This window comes from Ornithodoros turicata, chromosome 9 (assembly GCF_037126465.1).
Source record: "Ornithodoros turicata isolate Travis chromosome 9, ASM3712646v1, whole genome shotgun sequence".
In the NCBI taxonomy this organism is placed as follows: domain Eukaryota; kingdom Metazoa; phylum Arthropoda; class Arachnida; order Ixodida; family Argasidae; genus Ornithodoros; species Ornithodoros turicata.
This window is the reverse complement of record NC_088209.1, coordinates 20,461,342-20,479,390: the sequence shown is the minus strand read 5'-3', so window position 1 is coordinate 20,479,390 and position 18,049 is coordinate 20,461,342. Positions and strand designations below refer to the sequence as shown.

General features: G+C 44.6%; 1 protein-coding gene across 3 annotated transcripts in view; it reads right to left on the bottom strand.

Moving 5' to 3' along the window:
* LOC135368310 (frequenin-1-like) overlaps positions 1-18,049 on the bottom strand; it is a 209,234-nt gene that overhangs the window by 13,709 nt on the left and 177,476 nt on the right. For all 3 annotated transcript variants that reach the window (XM_064601499.1, XM_064601500.1, XM_064601501.1), the window contains exons 5-7: positions 15,420-15,509; positions 4,128-4,206; positions 1,367-1,536 (exon numbers count right to left, since the gene is read on the bottom strand). In XM_064601499.1, coding sequence (XP_064457569.1) covers positions 1,367-1,536; positions 4,128-4,206; positions 15,420-15,509 — 339 coding nt within the window. The remainder of the gene's footprint in view (positions 1-1,366; positions 1,537-4,127; positions 4,207-15,419; positions 15,510-18,049) is intronic.

The following is an 18,049-nucleotide window of genomic DNA, read 5'->3' as shown; positions in this document are numbered from 1 at the left end:
AACAATTTTAGTTCGCATAAAACCACTTTCTACTGTGCAACCCAATATGACTCGATAACTTTGAGCTTTCTCAAACATTTTTCGACGAAACAAGTCCCAAGTGACATTGCATCTCATTAGACAATGACGTGTAGCAGGATCTCCGTAAATAATGTCATTCGAACCGAATGCCAGTAGACGGTAATGTCATTTTCCTTGTCCGCGTGGCTCGCGTATGACTCGAGTAGCTCGCCCCTCAACTGTGCGTGGCCGTTTAGTTAATGGAATATCGACTCTTTTCACTCGGGGGGGGGGGGGGGGCGATATGTTTATTAAGAAAAAGAAAGGAAAGGCCAGCCAGACGAAGGTCGGCTTGCTATTCCAAACAAAAAAAAGGCAAAAGAAGGGGGAAGGGGAAGGAAAGAAAAGGGGACGAAAAGAAAAATAAGAAAAGAAAAGGGAAGGAAAGAAAAATAAGAAAAGGGGAAGGAACGAAAAATAAGAAAAGAAAAGGGAAGAAAAGAAAAATAAGAAAAGAAAAGGGAAGGAAACAAGAAGAAAAGAAGAATAAGAAAAGGGAAGAAAAGGAAAAGAAGAAAAGAAAAGGAAAAGAAGAAAAGAGTTAAGAACAACTCTGGGGTCGCTACTTAACGCGCCCAGTGACTTCAGAACGCTGACAGGAGCTTAAATTGAAAATATGCACGCAAACAAAATAACAGTACAAACTACCGATGACTACTGCCCTATTGACGTGTCATATGCCTTCTCTTACGAAGAACTGTAATGCTAAATATCCTCGAGGGCACGCGTAGGCATATTGGAAACAACAGCAGATCAATCAACTACACATGGAAAAACGATAGTTGTAACGATTTACACGCCTCTGTTTCCGTTGTAGACGGGTAGACATCCAGCGAACTGGTAAGGCAGTATGAAGGGAAGTGCCTCAGGGCGAGAGCCGCCGATATTTCGAACAGAGACTGTTGGTTCTCTGTTTGTTTCTCCTGTTTCTTTTTTACTTTTGGTTGTGATGTTCCTCTCCTTTTTCCTAATTTTGCTTCCTTTTTTTATTCTCTCTCTCTCTCTTTCTGACCGCTGTGACTTTGTGTCACTGTCCGTATCCGAGTGTTTGCACTCCAAGTGTCTTTGTACGTTCATGTGCTCACAGCTGTTTACGTGGTACGGAGTAGTGGGCTTCCACGTTGGTGGTGCGAATTTCTCCATGTTTTTGTTTGTTTGTTTGTTTGTTTGTTTGTTTGTTTGTTTGTTTGTTTGTAAGGAAAAAAAGAGGATCTCCATGTGTTTTCTCCACCTTTTAGGCTCCTTTTCACCCATTCACTCACACACACGCAACGACAGGACACTGGGAAATGGCATGTGTACGTACCGTGTCCAGCTTGGCAAAAAGCTGGTCAACCCTCTTCCGAGGGTTGTCCGTGCCCGTAGTATCGGCGGGTCCCACCTTTCCGTGCAAGACGTAGATGGCGGTCACAATGTCCAGCATTTCCGCCCTGGTCACGAAACCATCGTTGTCCAGATCGTACAGATCGAACGCCCCTGCACACATACACACGAAAATAAGACCGTTACACATGTACCGCACCGATATGTAGGGGCCATCCAGAAGCAAACCTCCAGACGGAGAGCGGGAGCACTTCAAACGAAAAAATAGAATGGATAGGAGCAACCCTTCGTACAAAGACAGTGGTCGAAAACCCGAAATTGAGAGGTTCCAGAGCAAATAGTGACGGTAAAGTACGAAGGGGTAGGAAAACCCGGTCGCAAAGGGAAACGGATAAACATGGCAGCTGCCCGCTCACCCCACGGATGCGGGTCGGGAACCCTGTCGAGAACGCAATCAACAGACCGACCGGTGCGTGGCGTTGGCCATGATCACAGTTGTGTCGCTACGTGAAACTACGAATTATCACGGGTTATATTCTGTATGTTTAACGGTTCATTATGAACTTAACCCGGAAGTTGATTTTTTCCAACGACCACGGAGGCTTACGTGCTGTGTGGCAAGTTTCAGCACACCAAACGGCGTGGTTTTTGAGACACCGAATAAAAACCACTCGACTGAAAACATCCGGTTTCGTTTTTCTCCCTCGCATATTCCTTGCCCCAAGGATCCTCTATGTACTTCATCCGTCACGTGAGCATGACGTCCTCAATGGACACAGTGGGGCGCAGGACTGCACCGTTGCTGGAATTGCAGAGAAGCGTTTTTTTCTATGAGTGTCCTGAACCATAGGCTGCGTCATGATACCTGTGTTTACATTGATGTTACTCTGCATAACGTGGTATGGTGGTGGTGGTGGTGGTGGTGTAACTGCTTGCCGTAGTTGGCCTCGCAAGGCGGGCAACGTCACGACTAACGCAAATCCGTAAAAAAAAAAAATAAAGAAACGGGGGAAAACAGGACTGTAGATTCGGATTTGCAGTGAAGTACAATCAAAGGTTGAGCCATGAGCGATAAGCAGCGTTGAGCGATGAGCGGTAGAACACCAGAAAATAAAAAAGAAAATAAAAATCACTGTGGGGATGCTTGACTAAGGTGTTGAAGAATACTCGGTGAAAGGGCCACTTGTGATGCGTTTTTAGAGACGGTATATCAGCTTGGTATCCCTCAGGAAGGAAGCCAGTTTTGACGCGTGGTAACGTGTGATTACTACTAAAATCGTCATAATGGGCGAATACTAGCACGCAACAACCAACTATCGCGCAAACAGGCATGCGCAAGTCACGTGCGACTTTGCTCTCATGCACGTCACGCGAGAGCTCGCTGCGGCCTTTTCTCAGGACCAACTGCGGCATAGAAAAGTCGATTATAAATCGCGCGATACGATTTCTTCTGAAATATTTTGCCCTGCGGTTGTGAGGAGTATTAGAAATCATAAGACGGTGTTTCCCAGACCCATGTTTTCGACCGGACTGTCACTTTAAGCTTTAGATTTTTTTTAAAGCTTAACAATGCACCCGCACACGAGTATGCTGAATTATTCAGCATTTCACTGAGACACAATTATCGTCTGTTGTGAAGCAAGAAATTGCTCTCGGATGCTCCTTCTGGAAAGAGCATGCGCATCGGCATCTTTGCACTGCGGGTGTGAACACATAACGTTCATTCTTTTCATTCTGAATGATTAGTAGCCCTCCAGAAACAATTGTATAAACAAGCTGCCACGTTAAAACACGCTACCTGGGAATCTAAATTAACCGCTTATAAAACATATATCAGACCTATTTTGGAAGATCCTCACGCTGCATGGGCAGTATGGGCTGCATGGGCAATCAGCACGCTGCATTTTTTTTTTTTTCGGATGGAGGCAGTTCAGAAGAGATCGCCGCGTTTTATACGTATTTAACGCGTATAGGCAATTTAGTTCTGTTTTTGATCTTTATGAAAAAGCAGGGCTTGAGACAGGTAAGACGCAAGATAGCCAAGCTAGAAATTTTGTGCCTTAGGTTGAATGAAAAAAATTAATATTGACACGGGTCGATATATAGAGTTCCCTGTCAGGAGGCCCACACGCAACACGCACAGGTATTATATAAAGACATACAGTCGATGCGTTTAAATTTTAAACGTGCTTACCGGATGATGTGGTCTCCTCTGAATCAATGGATCAACTCGTGTCTAAACTAGCTTCTATCTATGATCCTTGAGTGCTCAAATTACTTTGTATATGTTTGTTGATGAATTGTACCACTCCTACTTAGGCCTCTAGTTGGAGACCAGTAGTATTTCCAAATAAATAATTAATTATTGTCTCACTTTACTGCCTGTTGTCGTTTACGGAATTGTCTATCTCGTAGCTGACATTTCTTCCTTATGTTTTCCTCACAACTCCATATTTCCTGTTTGCAATCAATCAATCAATGTTAAACTGATTACTGATACTGATACTGTTACTGCTAATACGGTAAAGAAGTACCATCGTTATCGTGTCATCGTAACCGAACTGACGCTAACCTTCGCTGGCCTTGGTCTCCCGTTAACAACCCTCGTTATCTTTACTGCATGACCTCTTCACAATATTATTATTGTCATATCATTATTACTGTGGTCTCTGTTATTATTATTCGTTGCAGTAGCTCCTGTAGCATCTTTACGCTTCAAAACTTCAACTTTTATGAATACTTACAGTTTAGTTTCTCGTCTATATTCCCCTTCGTGGTTATGGAGATGGCCCGAATGAACTCTTTGAAGGTTATAACGCCATTCTGAAAGGGAGAACACAATACCAGTAAGAACACCATCTGGAGCGCACAACCGCTCTACGTAAAACGACCAAAGGACGTTGAGAAGCTGGACCATGTCTTTATACGCATGCTTTCACAAAACAGGAGAGAGTCAATATGTTTCAATTTTTAACAGAGCGCGTTTTCTTCCGGTCAGGCATCTCCCTCAGGAAAAGTTCTATCAACCAAATAGTCAAAACATACATTTCAAACTGTTCGCGAATGCCGTCCTTGAAACTTTTCCGTTTTTTTTTTTTTTTTCGAATGCAAACTACAATATCAAGTATCAACAAACGAAATCGGCTCGAGCATTTTATATCCTATAAACCGAACCCTGTCTCTCCTTCTATACTATTGCCCTTCTTGCCTATCTGACCTTGTAGGCGTACTACCTCCCTTGAATGTTCGCAACCAACGACACTTCGCTCCCCGTTTTCTTTTTAGCGTCGTTTTTCTGGGTCTTTCACGCGCATCGTGTAAATATTACCCGCTTCGCGTGCCTTCTTCTCAATTTCCTTCTTACGCGATTCTCCCAGCGCTTCTATGTCTACTCCAGGGGCGATCAAAAAAAGAAAAAAGAAAGATATATATATAGAGAGAAAGAAATATATAATACCTGATAAACATGCCAACGTCCACACGCGTTCTGCGGGACTTCTCTGCCGAGAAAGGCATGTGTAAGCTCGCTACATCGTATCTTGAGTGGCTGCTGGAGCCGTTATTCTATACGAGCGGTGCATATTCGAAATAACAAAATCTGGGTATGATACATCTTGACATGTTACGACGATTTTATACGGGGACATCATCTCCAGGGGTTAGGCATGCGCGAATATTCGAATTTTTCAAGTACCGAAGGGTATAATGTTATATTCGATTCGATTTACGAATCGGACACAGAATTCTATATTGGAATTTCGAACCGAACCGATGTTTGTTTCAAACCGAATACACGTTAACTGTTCCGCAGCTGCGCACGCGTAAGAGGTCGTCTATATTTTCTGACCGCGGGACAGTGAAGTTTGGGAACCACTGCGTACAGCTTGGGACAAAAGTTTACGGAACACGGCACTTGCGTATTTCATTATCAGAGCGGCCCCCTGCTAGCTATCAGGAAGAGATCGAATAAGAAACGGGTGACCGGCTATTATATCCATCTCTCAGTATGTGTGTCCATTCCTCCTTGCTGCTAGGGTGTTCCTCCAATGGAGAAATGCGACAACCCGATGTTCCGTAAACTTTTGTCCCAAGCTGTACTAGTTGAGTGATTTAATTGTAGTTATATCTCACAGCTACCTGCACCAAGAGCAATAACTTCTCGTATAGCTACAGTTGCAAGTTGCCCTCATAGAAACGTGATTTACTATCGTAATTAGTTACTGAAATAAAAGTAACCGGCTGCAGTTAAAAGTTACTCGTAGCCTAGTTACTAACTGATGAAATATGGGCCACTGGATGAAAGCTTGTGTGTTGGTAAACAGAAGGATGGATGCTTTTACCATTTAATTATACCCGAAAATTGCGACAAGCTGCATGACGTTGCAGAAACACGGTCCTTTGATACCGCACAGAAAAATTTGCAATAAGCTCGAACATAAAGCACTATGGGGGAAAAGCATGGACATGTCTCTGCGACATCTGCGGGAGCTTGTCCGGAGTTTTTCCATGATGCAATAAAGGAGAGCGCTTATCTTTATTGAGAGGCTGGAGCGCTTGTAAGACACGGCGTCCATAAGTTTGCATTTTTTAATATCTATATATAACTTTGTAACTTTTAGCTCTCATTGGCTGACAGCCTTAACTTCCCAACGTTGTGTCTTTCGTTTCAACAAGCTGACAGTGCGTCTGTGTCGGCGGCTTTTTTTTTTTTTAACGCATACTCCATTACACAAACAGGCAGGGAAGTCACGCAAAACGTGGTCCTTCCAACCCGACGGTCTCCTGTAAAGCGTGCTTTTACTGCATAACTGCAGTGTACGCAGCGGAAGCAAGCAAACAATAGAATTTCTCCACGGCTCCCATAGCAAGTCGACATGACACTGCTGCGCTGTTGTAGTGATGATGATGATGATGATGATGATGATGATGATTTGGGTTTAAATGGCGCACGCACCCCTAAGGTCATAGTGCGCTGAAACAGTGGTGAAATTTTGTGCGTGTTGCTGCTGTTGTAATGGATTGTGATGCTAGTGAAGGCTACCCTTCGGGCTTAGAGCCATACCTGGGGAAGGCAGCAATAAGTTTCAGTTCAAAGTAACAACAACAAAAAAAAAAAGAAGGAAAGAAAGGTGAAAGGGAGCGACGAAGACAGCAGTGACTAAAGAAGCTGATGCACGATCCTGTGTACAGTACACCCTAAAAGCATAACTTCACCACATAGCACGCTCTTAGCCAATCACCGTCCTGAATGACATCATCCTTTTTCCTGATTGGTAAAAGCGGGAGTGATAAAGGTAAAATTCTGCGCAATGGTTGGCCTTCACCGTGCTTTGTGGTGAAGCTCCGTTTTTAGAGCGTACGTCACATACTCCGAGCAACACAAGCTCATTCTCTGCATCCCCCAAGCGCAAGCCACACAGCACCAAACGAATGCCAACACATTCCGGTGGCTCAGTTGTCTCGCGACGTAAACCCCTAATTATATACATTCCGGTGGCGGCAACTCCCATCCCTTCGCCATGCCACGCGCGCGCGGGGAAGCCACAGGCGTTGAAAAGATGAACAAATTCGATCCCGCGCAAATTGGTTTTGTTTCAACCGAGTAGAATTGACTTTTTTCGCGACCGGATAGCTGCCGTACGGGTAGAACGTATCCTGCATAAGCACATTTGGCCGGGACGAGCTGAAATACATCTGTGATTCAATGGCACGCGGCGTGCGACTAGATGTCCCTTTCAGCCGTGCCCTGTTGTTCAAGATGGGAAAGGTAAGCTCGCCGAGCTGCCTCACGTGTGATGGACTGGAGAACACGGAACACATATTAATTAACTGCCCCAGATACAGTGTCCAACGTAATGACTTCAGAGCCAACGTGCTATGCGGTGAAGTTCTGTCTTGAGAGTGAGGTAACAGGTAGAACTTTGCAACCATTTAGGCACGACATATGCGACAACTATTACCGCCTAAAAGGTGTAACTGCTCCACCCTTTTGTCTTAGAGTGTTGCTAGCTCAACAAGTATAACGTACTAGCAACTAGGGCAATAAAACTTACAAGGACTGAGCACCACACTGAATCCACACTCCGGACCCGGATGCTTCTAAAATTAGTCTGGTGCCTCCACTTCAGATAAATAGGCTACGTTCAGTAAGAAGTACAATAGTACACGAGCTACACTCTAAATATTTTCACACCTTTAAAGGTGTAAAATTGGTGTATTCTCATGTATTACACCTATTTTACACCCTAGAACCTTGGCTTGAAAATTTTCGAGGGTGTAACTATGGTGAATTACACCCTTTTATGAGACATTGTCAGGAGGGTGTGATGAGGGTGCAACAGAGGGTGTATTTGGAGGTGGGACAGGCTCCATTACACAGGCTAAATGTATTCCTGTTCCTGTGTAGTGTTGGAGTGCTTGTGGTACTCAGAACTTAAGCTTGTGATACAAGTTGTGATATAAAGACCAAATGCACAGTTACTCAACATTTGGCACACTGTCATCTAACCCCTCAAGGTTAGATGACTGGAAAATATAAAATTACTACTATGTGATAAAGCTGTATTAAGTGATACGTTTGAATACCTTCATGCCTACGTAATGTAGGATATGTATGCTGCATGGCATAATGTCAACCTAATAAAAGCATAACTATTCAGTTCCTGTGATTGTGTCTGATATGTATGATGCCCGCATATACCCACATCAATCACCTATAACATGTGTGTGCTGTGCAACATGTGTCTGCAATGTCCTATTTTTGCTTCACACAGGGTACAGCTGAGTAGTATACCTGGAAAGTATTACAAGTTCAGTGTGAGAAAAGTATATTCTTGACTTTTTAAAGAATATTTTGCATGGCTGTGATCGAAGAGTGATGCCAAGATAGCCACAATGACACTCCAAAGTACCAAGCATGTGCCTTCTGTAAAAACTAGAAACACTATATTTTCGCAGTGAAGCTGTGATAATTTCCAGCTGCCTCTTCTATGGTTTGCAGGTTACATTACACCCTTCCATACAATTACACCCTTGATTTCTTGATGGTGTTCCGTTACACCTTAAAAGGTGTGCGCCATGCACATGTTCTTTTACACCCTTTAAGGTGTAAAATTGTTTAGAGTGTATCTCTCACACCCCAGATGTGCGCCTGCACACGGTGTGCTGTTCTATGCTAACGCAAGCCAGAAAGAAATCGAAGCTTCTGCTGCTATCATCCAGTGCTCTACCCATTCTCTCCGTAATACTAGAATTTGTAGTAGTCGCATGTAATATTTAACTAAATGAAAGGTTACCGTTGAGGCACTAGACGTTTTAGTTCCTTTAGTGCAACGGCCTGTAAACCATGAATAGCTGTTTCATATCTCATATCAGGATGTTGTGCACTTTCGCGCGGCCTTCCAACACGCGTATAAACATACCATTTCGACCCGTATTCGATCAGGCTTCTACCGGTGTCTTCTACTAGACAAATGCCCGTAAACTTGATTATGCTTGTAGGCGTGCACTGTGTGTGGAAGACTCACATAAGTTTTAATCATGGTAAGGTTCGCCATTGTTCCTGGGACATTTTTCCTGAAGATGTAGAATGGCTTCGCTGCGTCTATAAACATGGTGAAATCAATAGTGAACTGCATTAACAGTGCACGGTGAAATATGGCCTCCAATATTTAACTTTTTTTTTCTGTTACCCTCAGGGTAATCTTTGATACGATATGATATTGTGATGATTTGATATGGTATTTGATATATTTTCAGGAAGCTAATTCGACCAAATGTTTGCACCACTGTTTTTCCAAGTATGTTAAAGGTTAAAAAAAATTGGTGGATCAACGTGTCCGCATATCGGTCCTCTGTTCGCGGGTTCGAACCCACCCGAGGAAGAACAACAACTTGACGGCAAGGAACAAGTTGCGTAGATACACCGTCCTCAATGAGGGACGTTAAGAGTACGGTGTAAATCTTGCTTGCTTGAGTGCTAAAGAGGTTGTTCTATTTGCGTATGAATCAAAGCCTGATAACATAAAGCGCCCATTTTCGCTGTACGATTAGATTTACTGTTCGAATCTCTTTCTTGGCATTACCGACTCCAACAACACAAAAAGAGCTCACAAGTTCAAAATTACCTACGTCGCTTTGTTCTGCACCAGTATCATTTCTATTTTGTGAAGAGAAAATTTACTTCGTGAACATAAAATAAAACGATACTTCACTTTCTTGAGCCTCCCTCCTCAAAAACTATTTTTTATAGCACTCCAAATCGACCTTATTTTTTCCATCATGGATTCATTTTTTTCCGAAAAGAGGTCTACAATTGACTCAATCCATATCACATTACGGTGCAATGAAGGATGTCGCCTCGGAGGGAGGCGGCAACTTGTATTCGACGGTGTCTTTACAAGGGCGGATTCTTCGCAGGGAGTACAAAGAGAGTTTGAGACGCGCGGACGGACGTTTTCTTTGGAAAGTTCTCCGCTTTTAATTAGACGAGACTGGCTGTCGTGCGTCGTAATTAAGAAACTCTTAATTAGCATGCGCGCGTGCGTGCTAGCGGCATCTGACCCCTCCGTCAGGCGGGCAGCTGTGTAGCTTACTTATTCGTGCTATCCATTCTTAAAATGAAAGCGTTGCAGCAAGTAAATAAGTGAACAGTGAGCAAAGAAACTGCGCAGACAGGCACGAGAGAAATTATTCATGGGTTACAACGAGGGGGATTGTTAACTACCTTAATTGAAAACGTATAGGAAGGAAGAGACAGCGAGGAAAATGAGAAAGCAACAGAACGAGGTTATAGAATGGCACTAGACGACTGCACCTATTGCACTGCACCTTTATTCTATCTCTTTATCTTGTGGCAAGACGTATGTAGGTGAGACAGGACGCTGTCTTAATGAGAGGCTACGCGAACACAGGGGGAAAGTTAACAATAAAGACACCCAGAACTCCCAATTGGCATCTCACGTTGGTGTGTGTGGACGTGAGCCCATATATACAGGGTCAGGGTGCCCCAGAGAACACGTCATTGAATTATAATTTTAAAAAAACTACGCCACTTACAACCATGCGGTCAACGGCATTTCTTCTTATTAGGTTTTTGCCACCCCCTCATATGTATGACATGTATCGTAAGTTTAATTATGTAAATATTTGCGAACTGAACTCGGAAATTTGCCATGCAATGGTCACTTTTTTACTCCTCCAATATGAAGAGCGTGCCGAATTCACTCAAATTCATGTTAATTGGCAGTGATGTTCACGAGCTGTTCCATCGGAACAAATAGCCGAACATCATGCTTTTCGGAGCACCGAACCATATCGCGCGATAACTTTTTGAGTGCAATCGCTCTCAGTCCGACGAAAGGAGGTTCCAAAACCAGCCCACAGAGTGATAGTAGAAAAAGTAACAGTTCCTAAGGTTGGGAGAGGGAAAGCATTATCCCAGCGAAAGCTGGACGCGATAAGCGGGTTTAGCATGGTGGACTGGGTTTCCAACCTCCTTTTGTGGGACTGACAAACATTGTGCTAAAAAATTCATCGCGCGTTATCCTGCGGGAGCTCCGTAGAGCATGATGTTCGGCTATTCTTTCCGATGGGATAGCTCCTGAATAACCCTGTCAATTATCATTAGTTGGAGTAAATCAGACACGCTCTTCACATTGGTGGGGTAAAAAAGTGATATTTACTTGGCAAATGTCCGGCTTAAGCTCGCAAAAATTTACATAATTAAACTTACGTTACACGACATTCGCATCAGGATGTGGCAAAAACCTAGTAAGAACAGATGCCGTTGACGGCATGACTCTAGGTGGTGTAGTTTTTGTTATCATATTTCAATGACACGTTTTCTTGGACACCATGTATAGAAATACAAAAGTAATAAAATTCTCAAAAGATCCGCACACACGCCACGTCGTTGAAACAAAAACGATAGCACAAGAAGGGGACAACTGCGTGAGCAAAGCAACAGCGCTTCTTATAGATAAGCAACGTGTTTTTATCAGCTCAGAAGCTGAATGTTTTATGACTGCATCGAGTCCATTGTAGTACTCGTTGTAGAGCCGCTGTCGTAAGATATTGTATGGTAATGATATGTATTTGTGTTATAATGTATTTGTTTACAAATGAAATCGCATCTGAAGAACTTATTAGCACCCTATCAGCGTGATGTGGTGTCCTCCATTCGCACAACAATTAGGCGGACGAGGCCTTCAGCAGACGTATACTCCCCCCCCCCCCTTCCTGGAAGCTCTTCCCCACCCCAAGAGGTCTATTTATCGGGACATTACTGAATCCAAAGCACTACAATACCAAAAGCTTCGCGCACACTGAGAAGGACCCTACACGAAATCGGACTCGCTCTCTTAATCCCTTCCATCCATGCAGCTCGGAACATCGTATTGATCCGCTAAACTTCCATCAACCTGCTCGAGTGACACGTAGCTGTAGTATTATCGCCGTGACAAAGTGTTATTGCGGGCCTTGCGTTGTGCCTCCACCCATAAAAGTTATTCGCACAAAACCCTACAAAGAAAAAAAAAGAAAAGAGGTCCCAATGCCCTCATTACATCGAGGGCATTGAACGGGCCCCTTGTAGCTAACGTTCACGGAGCGAGATAATTTTCCATATTGCACACACAGTACACTTTCAGCTATATACGGCTTCAGACCAAACTCCCTCGTGGCGTCATATCCATCATGTGCCATAGCTGGTGACACGCTCCGAATAAAGGCGACCCGTTGACTGAAAGCCAGAAAATTATTCTTGCTATGCAAAGAAGGCGTCGCAGTGGTATTATAATCCGGCACTATTTTTCTCTGTCGTTCAGTTTCTTCCCAGCTATGTTTCTTATTTTGATGTTACTTTTCTTCTCGTCCTCCTCCTCCTCCTCCATTTCAGATGGTCCTTTTCATCTGCTCTTTGGTGGATCGTGGTGCTCAGTCGCGAGGGAGGCTGCACTAGGAAGTGCTGCTGAGATTTGACCATTTGGCTGAGACGGTCAACAACAACAACAACGCCCTCTAACTCGGCGAAAACGAGTGAGGGGGAAGAATGTGTTTGTTATTATGCCACCCAGACTGCACGAGCGTCGAAATGCGGGGTAGTTGGTAACAGCGCATAATGACAAAGGGTATAGCAGCCAGGGACAAGAACACGGAAGCGCACAAACGAACTGCTGGCTCTCAACTAACATAAGTTTACTTGCTACACAGGTTTAAAGGAGGTAAGAACTCCTGTACGCATGTATTTAGTTACGGGTTTACTAGATGTAATATTCTTCTTCTACGCTTCGTAATTCTATTTACAATCTATTGTTCAATTCTTTTCCTTCATAACGCGTGCAGCGTTAATACAAAAACGCACACGCTTTCGCATTCGGGCGAGTACACGCCACCGCCGTCCAGATACCTCATCCATCTTTACGTCATGTGAAGAATTGTAGCATCCAATCAGACGCCAACGCGGAGGCGCACATAACGTTCTGCTTTACCCTCTTCGAGATGAACTTCACTACATGGCACGATCCTAGCCAACCATCATCCCGAATGCAACGTTCTCCTCTGTGATTTGTTGAAAACGGGAAACGTAGCCCATTTTGTAGCCGTGCATAATAGACACACATTAGGCTTCACCGCCTCTCGTTATCAACAAATCATGGGCGAGAACGTTGTCATTCGGGAAGATGGTTGACTAGGAGCGTGCTATATGCTGAAGATACGCACCTATCAAATTCACCTATACAAAAGGTGTCACAGGCAACTCGTTGAAATCGCCGTTTGGAGCCGACACAGTCGTCGGGCTCGCTTGATGCAGTTCATAGCTCCTTTAAATACAAAAACAAAACAAGTTGGTATGCAAACACTAGACACAAGGAAAGTGACAACAAAACCTTACCACAATAGGAGAACATCAGAAGAAGATCACTGTGTGAGTACACCTTTTTTTTGGCTCTCTTATCAGCCGAGATGGAATATCTTGGAATGTGCCCGGATTGCAACCAGCATCGCAACCAGCATGTGTTGCACATCTAGTTTTTGTTGTCCTGTTTTCCTATTGTGATAAGGTTTTGTTGTCACCTTCCTCGTGTCTAGTGTTTGCATACCGACTTGTTTTGTGTTTGTATTTAAGCCTGTGTAGCAAGTAAACTTCTGTTACTTGAGAGTCAGCAGTTCGTTTGTGCGCTTCCTTGTCCTTGTCCCTGGCTGCTATACCCTTTATCATTATGCACCCAGACTGCAGTTGACTTTCGATTTCTTGAAAAGGAAGAAAGAGACTGTAATATTATGAAGGACTGGTCATCAGTTGGGTGTTTCACTTCGTTACGTGGCACTCTACCCCATTCTTAGGGGTGCACAGCAAGTCGTGTTACACCTTTGTTCGATCAAAACAGGTGTACTCTTATAAAAAGATCCCTTTTCTATACCGCAGACTGAAGCAAAAGGTGTCGAAACAGTATTACTAAAGGTATAATACCAGCATACACGACATTTTATCCCCTGTCGATCATTAAGGGTGTAAAGTGAGGTATTGAGAGAGGTGCTTACGTCCAATACACCTTTTTTACACCCCATTTCAATTGGGAATATGTTGTTGGAAATGGTGTTTTAACCGGTGAAGGAAAAATTATACTGGTTTCACAGCTCCACTCAGCAGGTCATCACACTATAGACGATAACTTGAGTTAAAAACTCAATGTTTGACAGTGAATGATGTCAGGAATTTAGCTGGTATCTTCGACTCTTGCAGACGTACGGGTTAATTGCAAATATGCATTCCCGTCACCGCTACAGACGTTTTCCGCTCGACTATACTTAACGAACATGCCCCAACAAGTTGTGTTCCAGTATATGATCCATCCGGGACGCCAATGTAGGCTGCCGAGGCTATATATTGTCTCCTGGCTACGCCTATATTGAACACCTTGCATTTTCTGTCCAACATAGGCACGAGGGCAGTACTATTTGTGAGGCGTGATGTTGGCAACCTTGCACTTGTCACATACGACATAGACTACGTACGCTTGTCCCACAGTGTTGCCAGGCAAACGAGGGGTGCCTGTGACGCATTGCGCTCCCGTTTAGGTTCTACGTAGGAACCACGGCTGCTGGAACTCTGCCGCGTTCAGGGTGGTGCTTGCCATAGAAGCGAGAACGTCGGACTTCATTGCTTGGAATGCCGCCGCGGGAGCTAGCCCTAGGTGTTTAGCCTTACATTAGCCTTACACTTTAGCCTTACTTTAGCCTTACATTAGCTATGTGAGAGGGAGTATTTGCCGGAAAACACTTCATTCTAACAGGTGTTTTCAGTAGAGTACTCCCCCTTTAAGTGTGTTCTTGTTGTTAAACACCAACTATAAGACTGTTTTATGAGGAAAACACCACATTTCATGGTGCAAAAAAAAGGAGTGCGCCATAGGACAAGCATGTGCTTAAAAAAGATGCCAAACGATTTACTGTGGTAGTTATGCGAAAGATATCAGGACAGACGTCACAGAGGGTACCAAAGTCCAAGTAAGTCAATCAGTTGTTTTTAGGGCAGTGTGTTGGAGAGCTAGGATTAGCCACGGGAGAAGCACCTTTATCATAGTCTTAAGTCAGTGGCGGTCCCAAGGGAGGGGCAGTGGGGGCAGCCGCCGCCCCCCCCCCCCAAGAAAAAAGCGTAACCTGGTCCAGTTTTCGTCGTCTCTTTCCCTGTGACACTCTCAAGGAGAGCGACCTAAATGGGACCTAAAATAGATTACCAGTGATAGGATTTCGTGCGAGAAAAGGTTGAGCCCGTGTCCAGAACCCCTCCCCCCCCCAAATAGATAGCGACTGGCTAAAGGCTCGCAGACATGCCCCCCCACCCCCACCCAAAGTACTTCGCTGGGACCGCCCCTGTTCTAAGTGGAGTCCTGGAACTTGGGTCAGTCACCTTTCGCATTATAATGCCGCGGGCGCATCGTAATACATATATGTACTTTTTCGCATACCGTTAGCAGTCGTTAGCTACAGCCTCATTCAATTTCATGGTTCATGTTATTCAGTAGGGTACTAACCTTGTCTTGGTCGAAGACGTTGAATATGTAATCCACGAATTTCGTTGGGTCTCCGCAAGGAAAGAACTGTCCGTAGATCTTTCGAAATTCCTGTGAACAAGAAAAATATGTCTTTATTGCAAGCAACAAATCTATCGTCTCGCACGCAGGGATATAACCGGGCCCCTGTCCCCGTTCTGCTCCCCCATGTCACTACACCCTGCAGGTCAGAACTACCATCTTGTTATTGGCGGAAGTCATAGCAGCATGTGATTAGAGAACGGCACTTGTGCTACTGGTTGAATGGAAAATGTACGAGCAGTGGTATTTGAACCCACACTCTCCGAATTCCATTCAGAGAAGCGACCAGATACACCGTGCTAGCTACCGTCTCATCGGTGTACCAGGGCAAACTGGAAAGGGAGGGGACATATATGCACGCACTCACCCTCCGCACATTTCATCTTACATCACTTCTAGTGACTCTCACATTCACACAGCTATGACGTTTCTTGCATCTTGCACCCGAGTATTCCGGGGAATGTCACTGGTGCGAATGCACGATCAGTGTCACAGTGGGGGGTCCCCGAAATCCACCATTAAGAATAAACGTTTAAGAATAAAACATTCAAGAATAATCCACTTTAAAAAATGCACGGTTAAAAATATATCTCCTAAAATAAACCGCTTACTATCCCCGCTTAGAGATCACCGTTTAATAATCCACCATTAAAAATAAACTGTTTCAAAATCCCCTCACCATCTAGCACGGAGGCGGACTGATTGCAATTTACGCCGGGTTATATCATGTTATGTTAGGTTAGTTTAGTTTGGTTTGGTTTCGGTTAGTTTTGGATAGTTTCGGTTAGTTTTGGATAGTTTAGGCTAGTTTGGTCCTGTGAGGTTAGGTTAAGCCCCTTGCTTGCAGTTCACCTTGATTTGGGCCATACCACATGACTCTAGCAACTGTAGGGTGGATTTGGGGGGATTCTGAAACGATTTATTTTTAACGATATATTCTGAACCGTGGATTCCTTAGCGTTTATATTTAAACGGGGATATTTCGCCGATCATTTTTGTGCGTTTATTTTTAAGCGTATATTCTGGGAGATATATTTTTAACAGTGGGTACTTATGCGTTTATTTTTGAAAGATTACTGGGTTTTCGTCAGATTCTGTCAGACATGTGTCGGCACAGTTCCCTTAGAAGTTGGCTCAACTTGCACATTCCTCAACAGTCGTGACGCTGCCTACCCCTTTGAGGCCGACAACGGCAAGCACTTTCATTAGTACCACCACCACCACCACCACCACCAAGGACAGAATTTTCTCTCTGGCAGTGTCTGTACGCCCTACTTCATGCACTTCGTACGTAAAGTGCCACCTCCCATATCCTATTATTTTTTATGCTACCCAGTTTTAAAAATCTCCAGTTTTCGAGGCCCCATTGACCGTGGCGCCAAGCGTTGCCGAGCAGCTCCATGAAACTGGCGGGAAGTGACGCTTTGACCGGTTTCTCTATGGCTCTACGTCACTCCATAGCGCTTCCCCTCATTTCCGCTTCCGTTCCAAAAACTTCGCCGCGCCGCGTCGCGTCCCAGCATTCGTCGCGTCCCTGTTTACAGGCGTCGTCATGACGACGGGAAATACGCACTTCCGTTGCGCCCTCTGTACTACGTCATAACGAGATCGGGGGAGGAGGAGGCGAGCCAAGAGTGAAAGGATCTCATTCAAAGTGCCATAACTCCGTGACGCGGGAACGCGGCGTGAAGGGTTTTCGACGGAGGCGTTTGGCACCCATAAATCTAAATTTCAACCATGATTTCGTGTAATATTCAGGATTGCAGCTTGGGATGTGGATGCTTTCGTTGCGTCTTGCGTTTCGTCTCTGCTCGCAGTTGTTGACCAGCACAAACTATAGGATCAGTGTTTCTTGCTGGTAGAAGTCATTCCTTTTTGGTGCGGAACTTCAGTTCTTGTAAAACGAGCCAGCTGTCTTCGTCGAAGGCTCCGTTTGCGCGCATCTATAAAACTCACGACATCCCTGACGCGCTGAGGACTTCAACCGGGCTGCGCAGCGTAATATAACGCGGACGCACGATTCACCTTGGCGTACGCTCGTTCCTTCTCTCTCAATTATTCATGGCGCCCGCTTAATAGAACGAGACTTCTAATGATCACATCGATCAGGCGGTCTTACGGCAGCCTGCATCGCAAGGTCGCCATTACGGTGCGTTCTGATCATTACACGTGCGCACACTTTGAAACTAATTGGGGGATGGACTGACATAGCACGTTCGTGTTTGACGATAAACCACTCGTAGGCAGGTAACTGTGGATAAGATCGTTGATGATATTCTGGCTCCGTGTCATTACGGTGTTGATTAAACCATTTTGGTGCATATTGTGGCGGCTATGAAGTGCTGTCGCACACCGACTGGTGGGGAATTTCATTTCCAGAGCTGGATCGAGATTCTGCTTCTGGAAGGGGCAAAAATTGTTCCACTGGCAGAAACAGGTCCGTTGAGGGAGAAGAGTGAAAACATTTGATCCAAGGGGGCAATAATTTTTCCACCCGCAAATTCGCATGGGGCAAAATTAGCAGAACGGGTTGGGAGAGCATTGCGCGATAAGTGAGGACGGGGATGTGC